Source organism: Cucumis melo, chromosome 12, assembly GCF_025177605.1.
Source record: "Cucumis melo cultivar AY chromosome 12, USDA_Cmelo_AY_1.0, whole genome shotgun sequence".
NCBI lineage: Eukaryota > Viridiplantae > Streptophyta > Magnoliopsida > Cucurbitales > Cucurbitaceae > Cucumis > Cucumis melo.
In genome coordinates, this window is record NC_066868.1 from 27215215 (window position 1) to 27229455 (window position 14241).

Genomic DNA, 14241 nt, shown 5'->3' on the forward strand with positions numbered 1-14241 from the left:
CATAGCCTATAAAGTTGTATTTTGTAAACACAAAACACACCCATTCTCTAAAAAAGGGTATATTCTCTATTAATTAAAATTTAGTTTTTTCAAATAATATTTTTGTTGAAATCATTGAAGTTTTCAATTGCCTTTTAAGTTTCTGACTTGGATCAATTACAATTTTATTCCATTAAGATCATAAGATCGTGACCAACGACCCATTTTAACAAAGATGAGCTGTAGTCTTTTTCCCCCCCAAATTTCTGCATTTTGCATTGATTTACTGATTATATGAATTAAATACCCATTGGTTCAAGAGGAACTGTTTCAGGAGGCTTCATTTTAATAATCTCCATTATCATCTTAGCTAATTTGCACAGCCCCTTCAGTGGAATCCAAAACTTTGAGGTTGCCTGCAAAGATGGAAACCCAATCATCAGAATTTCAGAAGATGATTATGTTTTCAGAGAAATTTCCTACAAAAATCACGCTTTTCGTTTGACAAATGCTTTGGTTTACAATGTGAACTCCCCGACTCCTCTTCATAATTTCAGCCTCCACCAAACCCCCTTCAATTACAGTTCAAATCCTAGTGGTTTATTTCTTTTTTCTACAACTGTACTTCCATTCCTCCCGATTATAGATACCCAATTGGTTGTTCTAGCACAAGCAAACTTCATTCTTTTGTTGCTTTGGATGATGGATCTTTGGCGTCCAGGAACTCCTCTTACCATTCTTGTCAACACTCGGTTACGTGCCTGTGCACTTCAGTAATGATGAGGAAAGGGACTATCCAGTGTTGTTGAAGAAGAGTTACACTGAAGTGTTGAAGATAGGATTCAGTTTAAGTTGGAGTGCCCAGAATTGTAGCAACTGTGAGACAAGTAGTGGCTGATGTGGGTTCGAAAGGAACCGGTTTGTTTGCTTTGGTGCTGATGGACCTCATCTCGAAACCTGCAAAGACGGTAACTTTCTAAAAATATTTAGTTCTGTAGAATAGGAAATGAGTTTATGTATGTATGAACTGAAGTTTTTTTAGCTGATTTGAAATTTGGCGATCTTTTTCAAAACAAAATTTTTATTGTTCTTCTGAATTCTTTTTTCGCTTTTCCCCTTTCGCTCACGATCTGTTTGGTGTTGGAACCATTCTCAAGTCTTCAAACGCCTAAATCTTATCTTCATACCTCCACCATACAGAAGGTCATTAGACCAATATATGTCCCACTTGCTATGAAACAATAGATTTACTTAAATTTGTTTAGATTTTCCATTTAAATCTTTTATTGTACCTTACCACATCTTCCCTATCTTTTAGGAATATTGTGTAGATTATTGTGTTCATTTTATTATAAAAGAGTGTTTGTACTTCACATATTGATGAATGAAAACATAGCTGAGAATTACAAATACCTGTATTTTATCAGGTTGTTGTGCTTCTGTATGTTGGAGTATCAAGCTAAGATTAGGCGTTTAAAGACAGCAGAGAATGGATCCGACAGCAAACAGATCGTGCACGAAAGAGGAAAAGCAAAAAAGAAATTGGAAAATAATGAATATTTTCAAAACTTTGTTGTGAAAAAGACAGGCCAAAATTTCGATTAAGCAAAACTTTTTAGTTCATCCATACAAAAACCCATTTTCTAATATACACAACAATTTTTTTTTTAGGAAGTTGCCGGTTTCGAGATGAGGTACAGCAGACTGTTAAACATTAATCAAGTGAAATTTTCCTCCACGTTATACTTTCCTCATTGTCACCAAATCATATACAAGTTTGTATTACTCAAAAAAAGGACATGAAACCTAAGAGACTTCATTCAAGGGTAAATATGATTGTTGTTGGGATGATTCTCTGCTAGAATATCAATCTATCATTAGGAATTCCGTTTGATGAAGAGGAAGAAGGTTGGGGATCCTCAGAGGTTGGAGGTCCAAAGAAGTTGGGTTTTGGTGGAATCTGTAAGCCATCAACACTGCCTTTCAACATTGTAACGGCCAATGTTTGAATACAATGTAGTCCCACGATTATCATTTTTCTTGTCATCTCTTTTTCTCCTTCTGTGTTTCTCCGCAAACAGCCTTGTGTAAGATTATTATATATCCAATCAGGAAAGTACTCTCCACTGCTTTGCGCCACTCCATCATTTGGATTCTTTCTTGCTCCCACCATTTCAACAACCAACATTCCATAGCTATATACATCAGACTTGTGAGATACCTTACCAAAGTTCCTGAATATTACTTCAGGTGCAATAAATCCTACCGTCCCTTTCATGCCCGTCACCGTTACATGAATTTCTCTAGCCCTATATTGCTTGGCAAGCCCAAATCTGAGATCTTGGGACAAAAATCAAAAAGTTGTGTGGTTTAATGTCAAAATGCAAAATCCTTGTTATGCAACCACAGTGCAACTATTCTAATCCCCTGCCACACCGATAACGATGCTATAAAGTGTGTTCCAATCCAACTCAACGCTGTTTCGGTGTGGCCCTTTGTGGGATATATATTGATCTAATGACCCTCTAGGCATATATGCATAAACCAAAGCTCTCTTCTTCCTCTTGTAGCAGAAACCTAAGGGTGAGACTACATTTACATGCAAAGTTCCGGTGATGCTAACAACTTCGTTGATGAAATCTTGGCCATCTTCTGGACACATTCAAAAGTTTCACATCCACTTCACATCCGTCGGGTAGCTTTCCTCGGTAGACAGTGCTAAATCCTCCTTGGCCAAGTTCGTTCTTGAAGGAGTCTGTGATTTTCTTCAACTTTGAGTAACTATATCTCTTGGGCATTAGTGTGGAATATCTTCTTATACTCTCCTCAATTTTGTCTTTGTTTGATTTAGCACGAACTTGGCAAAGAAATATTAGTGTGGAATATCTTCCTCTCCCTGGCAAAGAAAAATTCAAACTTCAGTAATGTTGAAGATAGGATTCAGTTTAAATTGGAGTGCCCAGAATTGTAGCAGCTGTGAGACAAGTGGTGGCCGATGTGGGTTCGAAAGTAACCAGTTTGTTTGCTTTTATGCTGATGGACCTCATCTCGAAACCTGCAAAGACGGCAACTTTCTAAAAATATTTAGTTCTGTAGAATAGGAAATGAGTTTATGTATGGATGAACTGAAGTTCTTTTTGCTGATTTGAAATTTGGTGCTCTTTTTCAAAACAAAATTTTTATTGTTTTTCCGAATTCTCTCTTTTTTTTTTTTTTTTTTTTTTTGCTTTTCCCCTTTCGCTCACGATCTTTTTGGTGTTGGAACCATTCTCTTCTGTCTTCGAACGCAATCTTATCTTCATACCTCCACCATACAGAGACACAGCAACAACCAATCTCCACAGATCGAAGACATCCGTATTTGAATATCTTTTTTCCATGAAGTAAACAACTGACTAATTCAAGCAGGAAAGCAACTGCAGATATAACTAATGGTGAAATCTTGACAAAGATGGATCGGGGTCTTTTCCTGAATTGATTATATCCAATTTTCCTTTTTGTTTTTATTTTTGGTCCACTTTTCTAGAAAGCGACCTTGTAGCAAGGACCATCAGCAGAAGGAGACTATGTCTTGTTCAATTTCCAGATCAACACCCCCCAATCCTCTATTCACGTTCGTGAGCCTGTACGGAAATGAAAAATTCCCTCCCTCTCTTCCTCTTCTTCACAATCCTTTTGTTTGATCTTCATCTCTGTTACGCTGATGATTCCCACGATGAATTCAAAGCTTGCGGTGTGTATTACAACTGCGGTGATTTGGTTAACATCTCCTATCCATTTTGGGGGAATGATCGCCAATCCATTTGCGGTCACCGAGAATTCCGCCTCACTTGCAAAGACAACGAAACCACTACGATTCAAATCAATTCTCAGCAATATATTGTTGTGAACATCAGTCAATCGGATCATAGAATGACGATCACAAGATCAGAGCTGTTCTATGATTACTGCCCTAACAATGAAATTGGACTGGCGACATTGGATTTTAGTCCGTTCAGGTATTCTTCGAACGATCTGAATCTGTCCGTGTGGTACGATTGTCCGGTGCTGCCGGGAATCCCGCCGAATCTGGAATTTGAGTGTGGATCGGAAGGGGAAAGAAATGGGAGAGCGAATTATGCTTTGGCGGAGAATGAAGCGATGAATTGGAGTTCATATAACGGAGGTTGTAGAATTAAAATCGAAGTGACGATTACGTCGAAGGTATGGAGGGAAGGGAAAACGAACAGAACGATAGTGGTGGAAAGGGGAATGAAAGAAGGTTTTGAAGTTGAATATGGGGATTTTAACACCATAGCTTGCGAGGGATGTAAGGAATTCGGGGGGGCGTGTGGCAGAAACGCAACAAAAGAATTTCTATGCACTTGTAAAAGTGGAGATATACATCCTTATGTTTGCAAACCTCCGCCGACTACTCCTCCGGGTATGTTTTCTTCTCTATTGCATCATACTCTCACCGGCGCAGGCAATGGTATGCGTATGCTGTGAAAAAATTAGTATTTTATGGGTAAGAATTAGATATCAAACCTCGGTTAGACTCTACAGATTTGGAGGTTAAAAGAGATATTCCTTAAAAGTCTAATTTGTAAGGAACAGTGGAAGTGATATACATCCTTAAGTTTGCAAACTTACTCGTCTTTCTTTTTCCTTTTGGAAATGTTTTTTAAGTAAAACTTGAGGTAGTTAAATTTAAAATCGAGATCTCTTGTTATCCACTCTGTGCTGAATTTTTAGTAAAATTTATAAATATCACTGATGATTATATTTTGCAATATTGTTTTATTTTGTTTCATTTTGCTTTTATTCGAAAAATAATACATCATTTTGTGAGTTTTTATAAATAGGGTTAACCTTTTTCCTTTTCTGAAAAAACTAATTTAAATATTAACATGAAATGTTATTTAGAAAAAAAAAAAAGCAAAAACTTCTGTTTCAATTCTTGCCATGCCCAAAATTTGTTGAGGCCTAGAGGGCGATTTTTTTTGGGTTGGAGGAAGATTTATGGGAAAATTTTGAAAAATAGCACATTTTTTTTGTCTTATATTTCAAAAATAGTATAGTTTTAGAAAACTTGTAATTTTGTTTTTCTCGGTCATTCTCGATAGAGATCGACTTCGATAGTTTTTCCACATTTAGGAAACTTTCAATGGAATTTCTTAGTCCATCTCGGGTTCGATAGTTTTTCCACATTTAAGAAACTTTCAATGGAATTTCTTAGTCCATCTCGGGCCGAGCCAAGTGCGTCATCAAGATAACGCGGTTTTCTATTTAAAATTTGAAAATAAATATATATATACCTAATAGTATAGGAGTCTCCTAAATTCATTCTTCTTAAATTCACTCATCCGATCAATGACCATATTAAATTCATTCTTCTTAAATTCACTCATCCGATCAATGACCATATTAAATTCATTCTTCTTAAATTCATTTTTGCAATTACTACGTATTAAAATTGACTTGTACATAACCTCATAATACATATCTCGGTGCAGTGGTAGCCTGGGATCTATTATCTATTGCTTCAGAGTATATAACCTGAGGCATTGTTGTCCTAAGCCCCCAAGTTTTAAATAAGAAATTAACATAAGTCATTTCTTGGGGCACCATTCCCTCGAGATGGCCTGAGTTTTAATATTAGGTATTCAAAGAATGCATATCTAAGAGCATAGTTGGCTCAAGATGCCCCGAGTTATACATATTGAATTTTCATAATACATATCTTGTGTTGAGACTAAAACATACATCTAAACGTTTTAAAGATCAAAACGTTGGTGTTATAAATGGATTCAATTAGTAGCTAGAATAAAATGGATTATTTTGCTTATTTGATTGTTTGATGAAGTCCTTAAATTGTGTCTATCAAACAAGTCAATCAATAACTTGTGTGATTCAATAGACCAATGTTAACCACACAAAAAATCTTTCAAACCTTTGATAAAGTCTATTATTGGAGGAAGAAGCCATGCTTCTGTTTTTAAAATCAGGGATATCTCAAGGCAATCTTAGCCCGATATCATATTACATAATGCTTTATGTTCTTTAGCTCGAGACCATCACGGGGTGAATCATTGACATAATAGCTTTTGTTTTTTAACTTGGCGCATTTCAAGGCACGACAATAGTTAACCTAAAATGTTCCGTTTTCAACTCGGGAACTCTCGTGGGAAATTTAACCTGAAAAGTGTTTAATAAACTTTAAATTTTTAATAAAAAATGCACCGAGAGATTAAGAAATTTCCTTCAAAGTGCCTATTAAAATTTAGAAAAAATCTTGGAGTAAATTTCGATCGAGATTGATAAAAAAAAAAAAAAAAGACAAAATTACTAGTTTTCTAAAGTCAACTTTTGAAATATAAAACAAAAAAAGTACTGATTTTTTCAATTGATTTATTCGAACTTGTTGAACGAGGAATTCAGTTTAAATTGGAATGCCCAAAAATTGTAGCAACTGTAAGACGCCAAGCGGTGGTGGACGATTTTCTTGGTCTTACAATACCTGCATATAATACTCTTGCGTTTGATTAGTTATCTCTCATTTTTTCTGTAAAACAATCTTGTGATCTAATTATTTGCTTGCTCATTGCTTCCCATGGCAGAAAAAATTAGAAGAATATGGGTTAAGGCCTTCATAGGTAAAAACTACAACTTGATTTCACATTACACACTATTATTCTTATGGTTGGAAAGTGAGCTAACTTGACTATCAAACCCTTTTTTCAGCACTTTCGGGAACTACCGGTCTGATAATCTTTATAATCATCATCGGCATCTGCTACACAAGAAAAAACAAATCAAACAAAGATAAAATTGAGGAGAGTATAAGAAGATATTCCACACTAATGCCCAAGCGATATAGTTACTCAAAGTTGAAGAAAATCACAGACTCCTTCAAGAACAAACTTGGCCAAGGAGGATTTAGCACTGTCTACCGAGGAAAGCTACCTGACGGACGTGACGTGGCTGTGAAACTTTTGAATGAGTCGAGAGAAAATGGCCAAGATTTCATCAACGAAGTTGTTAGCATCACCAGAACTTCACATGTAAATATAGCCTCACTCTTAGGCTTCTGCTTTGAGAGGAAGACAAGAGCTTTGATTTTTGAATATATGCCTAGAGGGTCACTAGACCAATATATATCCCACAAAGGGTCAGACAGAAACAATGTTGAGTTGGATTGGAACACACTTTATAGCATCAGTATCGGTGTGGCACGGGGATTAGAATACTTGCACCGTGGTTGCATAACAAGGATTTTACATTTTGACATTAAACCACACAACATACTTTTGGATAGTGATTTTTGTCCAAAGATCTCAGACTTTGGGCTTGCCAAGCAATGTAGAGCTAAAGAAAGTCATGTAACAATGACGGGTGTGAAAGGGACGGTAGGATTTATTGCACCTGAAGTAATATTCAGGAACTTTGGTAAGGTATCTCACAAGTCTGATGTATATAGCTATGGAATGTTGGTTCTTGAAATGGTGGGAGCAAGAAAGAATCCAAATGATGGAGTGGGGCAAGGCAGTGGAGAGTACTTTCCTGATTGGATCTATAATAATCTTACACAAAGTGAAATAGATGAAGGCTGTTTGCGGGGAAACACAGAAGAAGAAAAGGAGATGACAAGAAAAATGGTAATCGTGGGACTACATTGTATTCAAACATTGCCTGACGACAGGCCGTCGATGACCGGTGTTGTTGCAATGTTGGAAGGCAGTGTGGATGGCTTACGGGTTCCTTCAAAACCCAACTTGTTTGGACCTCCAACCTTTGAGCATCCCCAACCTTCTTCCTCTTCATCAAATGGAATTCCTAATGATAGTTTGATATTCTAGCAGAGAAGCATCACAACAACAATCATATTTACCCTCAAATGAAGTTTCTTAGCTTTCATGTCCTTTATCCCTTTTGAGCGATACGAACTTGTATATATGATTTGGTGACAATAAGGAAAGTATAACGTGGAGGGAAATTGCAATTGATTAATGTTTAACAGCCTTTGGTACTATACCTTGGAGACTTGCATTAATTTTTATTTACAATTAGGAGACTTGGTTTAATTTTACACATCCTACTTCTAGGAAAAATGAGGGAGGAGTGTTGGGAGCTCCAAGAATCTGAATAGGACATAATATTCATATACAAATCTACAAATGAAATTAATTATAGAATGATCCGTCAAGATCATACCCCTTTAGTTTCAGCTCAGATCCTTATGGTTTGTTCTTCTTCTACAACTTTATTTCTCTTACTCCCAGTTTTAGCTACCCAATTGGTTGTTCTAGTACAAGCTATTCTTTTGTTTCTTTCAACGATGGATCTTTGCCAAACAAAATTTCTGGCTCAGCCACTGATCTTTGGGTTCCCTGAACTCCTCTTACCATTCTTGTCAATCCTTGGTTGAGGTGCCTTTGCACTTCAGTAATAAGGAAAAGGATTTTAATAAGTTGTTCAAGAAGAGTTATTCTGAGGCTTTGAAGATGGGGTTCAGTTTAAATTGGAGTGCCCAAAATTGTAGCGACTGTGAGACATGGGGTGGCCGATGAGGTTTGAAAGGAATCAGTTCGTCTGCTTTTGGGCTGATGGACCTCATCTCCAAACCTGCAAAGACGGTAACTTTCTAAAAAATTTTGATCAGTCGATTAGGAAATGAGTTTTTGTATGAATGAATTAAAAAGTTTTGCTTAATTGAAATTTGGCCGATCTTTTTCACCAGAAAGTTTTCAAACTATTCATTATTTTCCAAATTCTTTTTTTGCTTTTCCTCTTTCGCGCACGATCTGTTTGATGTTGGATCCATTGTCTGCTGTCTTCATTGATACTCCAACATACTGAAGCACAACAACCTGATAAAATTCAGGTATTTGTAATTCTCAGCTATGTTTTCATTAATCAACATGTGAAGGACACACCCTTTTTATAATAGAATGGATACAATAATCTACACACAATATTCCTAAAAGATAGAGAAGATGTGGTAAGATACAATAAATTTAAGTAAATCTAATACAACCAATCTTCCCTGCAGTAAAAGATAGGCTACTTCAAGCAGGAAAGCAACTGTAGATAAACTTTTTTTCATGAACCAAACAACTTTTATTGAAAAAGGAATGAAAAACATACAAAGACATAAAAGAAAAAGAACCAGCCCACCAATCCCCCAACTAACAAAAGGGGACCAACTGATATACTTAATGCAAAAAGTTGACTTAGATGGAAGTGGGTCTTCAGTCATCAGTGAAAGTGACTTCCGTGGAATCAATCAATCTGTTCAAACATCAATTCAATGTTAACTAAAAGTCGTCTCCTTTATAATCTTCTTTCTTTTGATGATATCCCTTTAGCTCTGCCTTTCATATAATATCGACGGCCTGCTCGGATTTGATTATTTGTTTCTGAGCATTTTTAGTTCAAGAAAAACGAAATCCATCTCAAATTGACCAACTTCATTTCCTTCATCGCTATTCATCTTCCCCCATGATAAGGGTTTAGGGTTCAAGGGGAGAATTCAAGTTCCAATGCTTAGCAAAAAGAGAATTCAATTATACCAAAACTAAATGAGCTTGTTGCACATTTAGAGTACGAACATCAGCCAATCGGATAAAACAATGACGATGCCAGATCAAACCTTTTCGAAACTTACTGCCCAGAAAATTAATTTCAAACGGCGAGGTTGGATAAAAGTTTGGTGTTTCTTCTTCACAATGGTTTGGTTTGATGTTCAGCTCTGGTTGGGCGATGATAACTACGAGCAATTTAAATATTGCCGGGTGAACTACAACTGTGGAGATTTGGTAGACATATCGTATCCGTTTTGGGGGAATGAGCGGCCAGAATTTTGCGGTCGGCGAGAATTTGGACTCAATTGCAAAGACAACAAAACCATGATACGAATCAACAATCGCCAATATATCGTTGTGGACATCAGTCAATCGAATAATAGAATGACGATAGCAAGATCAGAGCTGTTCGGTGATTACTGCCCTAACAGCCAAATAAAAGTAGCAACGTCGTAGGATTTCAGTCTGTTCAGTTATACTTCGAATAATCAGAATCTGTCTTTGTGGTACAATTGTCCGCCGCTAGTGAATGTTCCGTCGAATTTCACATTTGAGTGCGGAGGGGAAGAGGAAGAAAGTAATAGGAGAGTGAATTATGCTTTGGACAAGAATACTACATCGAAGTGACAATTACGGGTGATGTATTGAGAGGAGGAGTAAAGAACAGAACGAGGGTGGTGGAAAGGGGATTGAAAGAAGGATTTGAAGTTGAATATGGGGATTCTTACACCATAGCTTGCGATGGATGTACAGAATACGGCGGCCAGTGCGGTTCCGTCGTTCGCGAACAATTTGCCTGCTTTTGTGGAGGTGGTATATATCCTTACGTTTGCGGACCTCCTTCTCCTCCTGGTACCGACCTATTATTTTAATTAAGATAATTAGAATGGATATCAACTTTTAGAATGATTATTAACTATGTAGCAATGTTTTTAAAAAATTGTAAATATAGCAAAATCTATCGGTGATAGACTTCTATTGTTGATAGACTTCTATAGTATATCAGTGATAGACCAACATTTGCTACATGGTCTATCGGTGATAGACTCCTATCATCGATAGATTTTGATAAATTTTTCTATATTTGCAATTTTTTTAAAATGTTGCTATATATTTAATTATTTTGAATATAATTGCTACATTTGCAACTATCCCCAGTATAAAAATATTTACAAAAATGACAATTTTTTATCGGTCTCATGATAAATTTTTTGAAAATACCCATTTTGCTCTTTGATTTCTTTCCTCTCATACTATCAATGATTACTTTTATATCGATATCATTCTATCAATGACGTCATGCATAATATGTCACTTTATCATTGATCTTTTGAATTTTTAGATGATATATTTATATAAATGTTGATATCATAACTTAAAATTAATAATTTATTTCAACAAAACTATAACTATATCAATTTCATTTATACTATCAATAGTAGAAGCTATCGTATGAATAGTATGTTATTAGTGATTAAAAGCTATTATTGGTAGCATGCTAATATGATATCTTTTCTTTGCCCATTTATGCTGAAAACAAACAACCACAATATCACTCTATAATAGAATTCTCTTGATATCATATGAACTTCTGACACATTTAAAGGTATTTTCAAATATAACAAAATATTAATGTCTAACACAAATAGAATTTTGTAAATATTTTCATTAGTTACGTAACTTACAATAGTTTCCCCCACATTATCATAATAACTTTAATAAATTAGGCTAACAACATACAACATTTGGATTTGATATACTTAATGTATAACAGATATACTTGCTATGCCTCATTGATACATGTACCGTTGATACACTTATTATGTTTCATCGATACACTAGATGAATTTAATATACTCGATGTATTGTAGATAAATTTGTTGTGCTTCATTGATACACTCAAAAAATTTAATAGGTTTGATACACTACTAATACATTTTATATGCTTTATTGTTACACTTGATTAATTAAGTGCACTCGATATACTTGAAAGTCTTCGATACACTTAATCCACTATTGATATATACTTGTACATTTGATTGGTATATTTGACAGTGATGTAGATTTACTGATATACTCTATAATATATTATTTATATACTCCATAATGAGTTATATGGTTATATATTTAGTGATGCATTGCTTTGTACATTTGCTAGATAATGATACACTTGATGTGTACTACTATCATTCTCTCTCTCATTAGTTTTCATCATCGTTCAAGTAGTTGAAAATTAGAAAAACTTGGATTTAGTTCGATTTCAACCATTTTTTATTTCGATTTCGTCCTTGTGGAGAAGGGAGAAAACAAAGGAACAAATAACCAACATGGGGAAGAAGAAAATAGTAGCTCGGGAATAACAAAAGAAATCAAGTAAAAATATCTCAAACATATTCTATCTGGGATTGGAGATTTGCCTTATTTGTAAATTTTGAAAAGTGAGCCATAATATTGCTAAGAGTCAGTTCTTGAAGTCTTTCCATGATACATTAAGAACTTCGCTTTCAATTCTTTGTCAATCCTCCATTTGAGGTACGTATAAAGACTTTAGTGAATGGATGGTGATTTTTCTGGGTTGTTGAGGAAGAGTTATTCTGATCACTTGAAGAAGGGATTCAGTTTAAATTGGAATTGCCCAAAAATTGCAAGACCAAGTGGTGGTGGATAATATTCTTGGTCTTACTTATAAACTGTTTTTGCATTAACCTGTGCCTATAATATAATATTCCAAGTTTGATTAGTTTTCTCATTCTTTTTGTAAAACAATCCTGTGATCTAACGATTTGCTTGCCAATTGCTTCCCATGCCAGGAAAAAGAAGAATATGGACACAGCCCGTCTTCATTGGTAAAAACTACAACTTGATTTCAAATTACAAACATTATTATTCTTATGGTTGGAAAGTGACCAAAACTTGACTATCAAATGGAATTAATGGCATTATTCTTGAACTTGATTTCACATTACAGACATTAACCTGACTATCAAACCCATTTTTCAGCTGCAGCTTCGGGAGCCATCATTCTGATAATCTCTATAATCATCTGCATCTACTGCACGATAAAATGCATATCAAACAAAGATAAAATAATTGAGGAAAGTATAAGGAGATATTCTACACTAACTCCCAAGCGATATAGTTACTCAAAGCTGAAGAAAATCACAAACTCTTTCAAGAACAAATTAGGTCAAGGAGGATTTAGCACTGTCTACAAAGGAAAGCTACCTGACGGACTTGATGTGGCTGTGAAAGTTTTGAACAAGTCCAGCGAAAATGGCCAAGATTTTATCAATGAAGTGGTTAACATCACTAGAACTTCGCACGTAAATATAGTCTCACTCATAGGTTTCTGTTACGAGAGGAAAAAAAGAGCTTTAATTTATGAATATATGTCTAGAGGGTCATTAGACAAATATATATCTCACAAAGGGCCACAGACAAACAACGACAAGTTGGATTGGAACACACTTTATAGGATTGTTATTGGTGTGGCTCGAGGCTTAGAGTACTTGCATCGTGGTTGTAACACAAGGATTTTGCATTTTGACATTAAACCACATAACATATTTTTGGATAGCGATTTTTGTCCCAAGATCTCAGACTTTGGGCATGCCAAGCAATGCAAGGCTGGAGAAAGTCATGTAACGATGACAGGCGTGAAAGGGACAGTAGGATTTATTGCGCCTGAACTAATATTCAGGAACATTGGTAATGTATCTCACAAGTCTGATTTATATAGCTATGGAATGTTGGTTCTTGAAATGGTGGGAGCAAGAAAGAATCCAAATGATGGAGTGGGGCAAAACAGTGAAGAGTTCTTTCCTGATTGGATATATAATACTCTCACACAAAGTGAAATAGATGAAGACTGTTTGTGGGGAAACACAGAAGAAGAAAAAAAGATGACAAGAAAAATGATAATCGTGGGACTACATTGTATTCAAACATTGCCCAACGACAGGCCGTCGTTGACCGATGTTGTTGCAATGTTGGAAGGCAGTGTTAATGGCTTACAGATTCCACCAAAACCCAACTTGTTTGGACCTCCAACCTTTGAGCATCCCCAACCTTCTTCCTCTTCATTTTCTAGCATAGAAGCATCACAACAACAATCATATTTACCCTCTTGAATGAGGACTCTTAGGTTTCATGTCCTTTATCCTTTTTGAGTAATATACAAGCTTGTATATGATTTGGTGACAATAAGGAAAGTGTAAAGTGGAGGGCAATTTCACTTGATATGAATGTTTAACAGCCTGTGGTACTTTACTATTTACAATTAGGAGACTTGGTTTAATTTTTCATATCCTACTCCTTTTAGGAAAATGAGAGGGAGGAGTGTTGCACTTGCAACCTGTAAGAACCAGAATAGGAGATTGATATTTAGCAGAGAAGCAGCATACAACAACAATCACATATTTACTTTTGAATCAACACTCTCAGATTTCATATGATCTTTTATCCCTTTGAGTAATCAATTGAGTAATTCAAACTTGTATATGATTTGAAGACTATAAAGGAAAAATTTTTGACTTGAAATTCTTTTTAAACTTACTCACAAACAGTGTTGCAAGCTGCAAGAACCTGGATAGTTAGATCACAGAATGACATATTGCAAGACCATAGTTGTTCTCACCAAGCTTTGTTTTCTAAATTGTGCTATTTGCTATAATATTCCATAAGAAAAACCATTTATAAA

The 14241-nt window shown here is 35.5% G+C and overlaps 2 protein-coding genes and 1 pseudogene across 2 annotated transcripts; 2 read left to right on the plus strand and 1 right to left on the minus strand.

The window, feature by feature from the left end:
- The first annotated feature begins 113 nt into the window (after positions 1–113).
- On the plus strand, positions 114–7975 carry LOC103498559 (LEAF RUST 10 DISEASE-RESISTANCE LOCUS RECEPTOR-LIKE PROTEIN KINASE-like 2.4). Its single transcript, XM_051080218.1, has 4 exons — positions 114–947; positions 3506–4402; positions 6579–6614; positions 6703–7975. Exons 2-4 carry the CDS (start codon positions 3613–3615, stop codon positions 7815–7817), a joined length of 1941 nt encoding a protein of 646 aa, XP_050936175.1. The 5' UTR covers positions 114–947; positions 3506–3612; the 3' UTR covers positions 7818–7975.
- Positions 1694–2777, minus strand: LOC103499362 (PR5-like receptor kinase; annotated as a pseudogene).
- A 1711-nt stretch (positions 7976–9686) lies between the features above and the next one.
- On the plus strand, positions 9687–13978 carry LOC103498644 (LEAF RUST 10 DISEASE-RESISTANCE LOCUS RECEPTOR-LIKE PROTEIN KINASE-like 2.8). The gene is made up of 4 exons (XM_051079775.1): positions 9687–9983; positions 10127–10394; positions 12353–12388; positions 12543–13978. The coding sequence occupies exons 1-4, from the start codon at positions 9687–9689 to the stop codon at positions 13670–13672; spliced, it is 1731 nt and encodes a 576-aa protein (XP_050935732.1). The 3' UTR covers positions 13673–13978.
- The last annotated feature ends 263 nt before the right edge of the window (positions 13979–14241 follow it).

What these genes read in the sequence shown, in the direction of transcription:
- LOC103498559 (XM_051080218.1), top strand. Translation starts at nt 3,613, where the DNA reads ATGAAAAATTCCCTCCCTCTCTTCCTCTTCTTCACAATCCTTTTGTTT. An exon ending in TCCGCCGACTACTCCTCCGG is followed by an intron (nt 4,403 to 6,578) that starts GTATGTTTTCTT and finishes TTCCCATGGCAG; the next exon opens with AAAAAATTAGAAGAATATGG. An exon ending in ATGGGTTAAGGCCTTCATAG is followed by an intron (nt 6,615 to 6,702) that starts GTAAAAACTACA and finishes CCCTTTTTTCAG; the next exon opens with CACTTTCGGGAACTACCGGT.
- LOC103498644 (XM_051079775.1), top strand. Translation starts at nt 9,687, where the DNA reads ATGGTTTGGTTTGATGTTCAGCTCTGGTTGGGCGATGATAACTACGAG. An exon ending in CGGACCTCCTTCTCCTCCTG is followed by an intron (nt 10,395 to 12,352) that starts GTACCGACCTAT and finishes TTCCCATGCCAG; the next exon opens with GAAAAAGAAGAATATGGACA. An exon ending in GACACAGCCCGTCTTCATTG is followed by an intron (nt 12,389 to 12,542) that starts GTAAAAACTACA and finishes CCCATTTTTCAG; the next exon opens with CTGCAGCTTCGGGAGCCATC.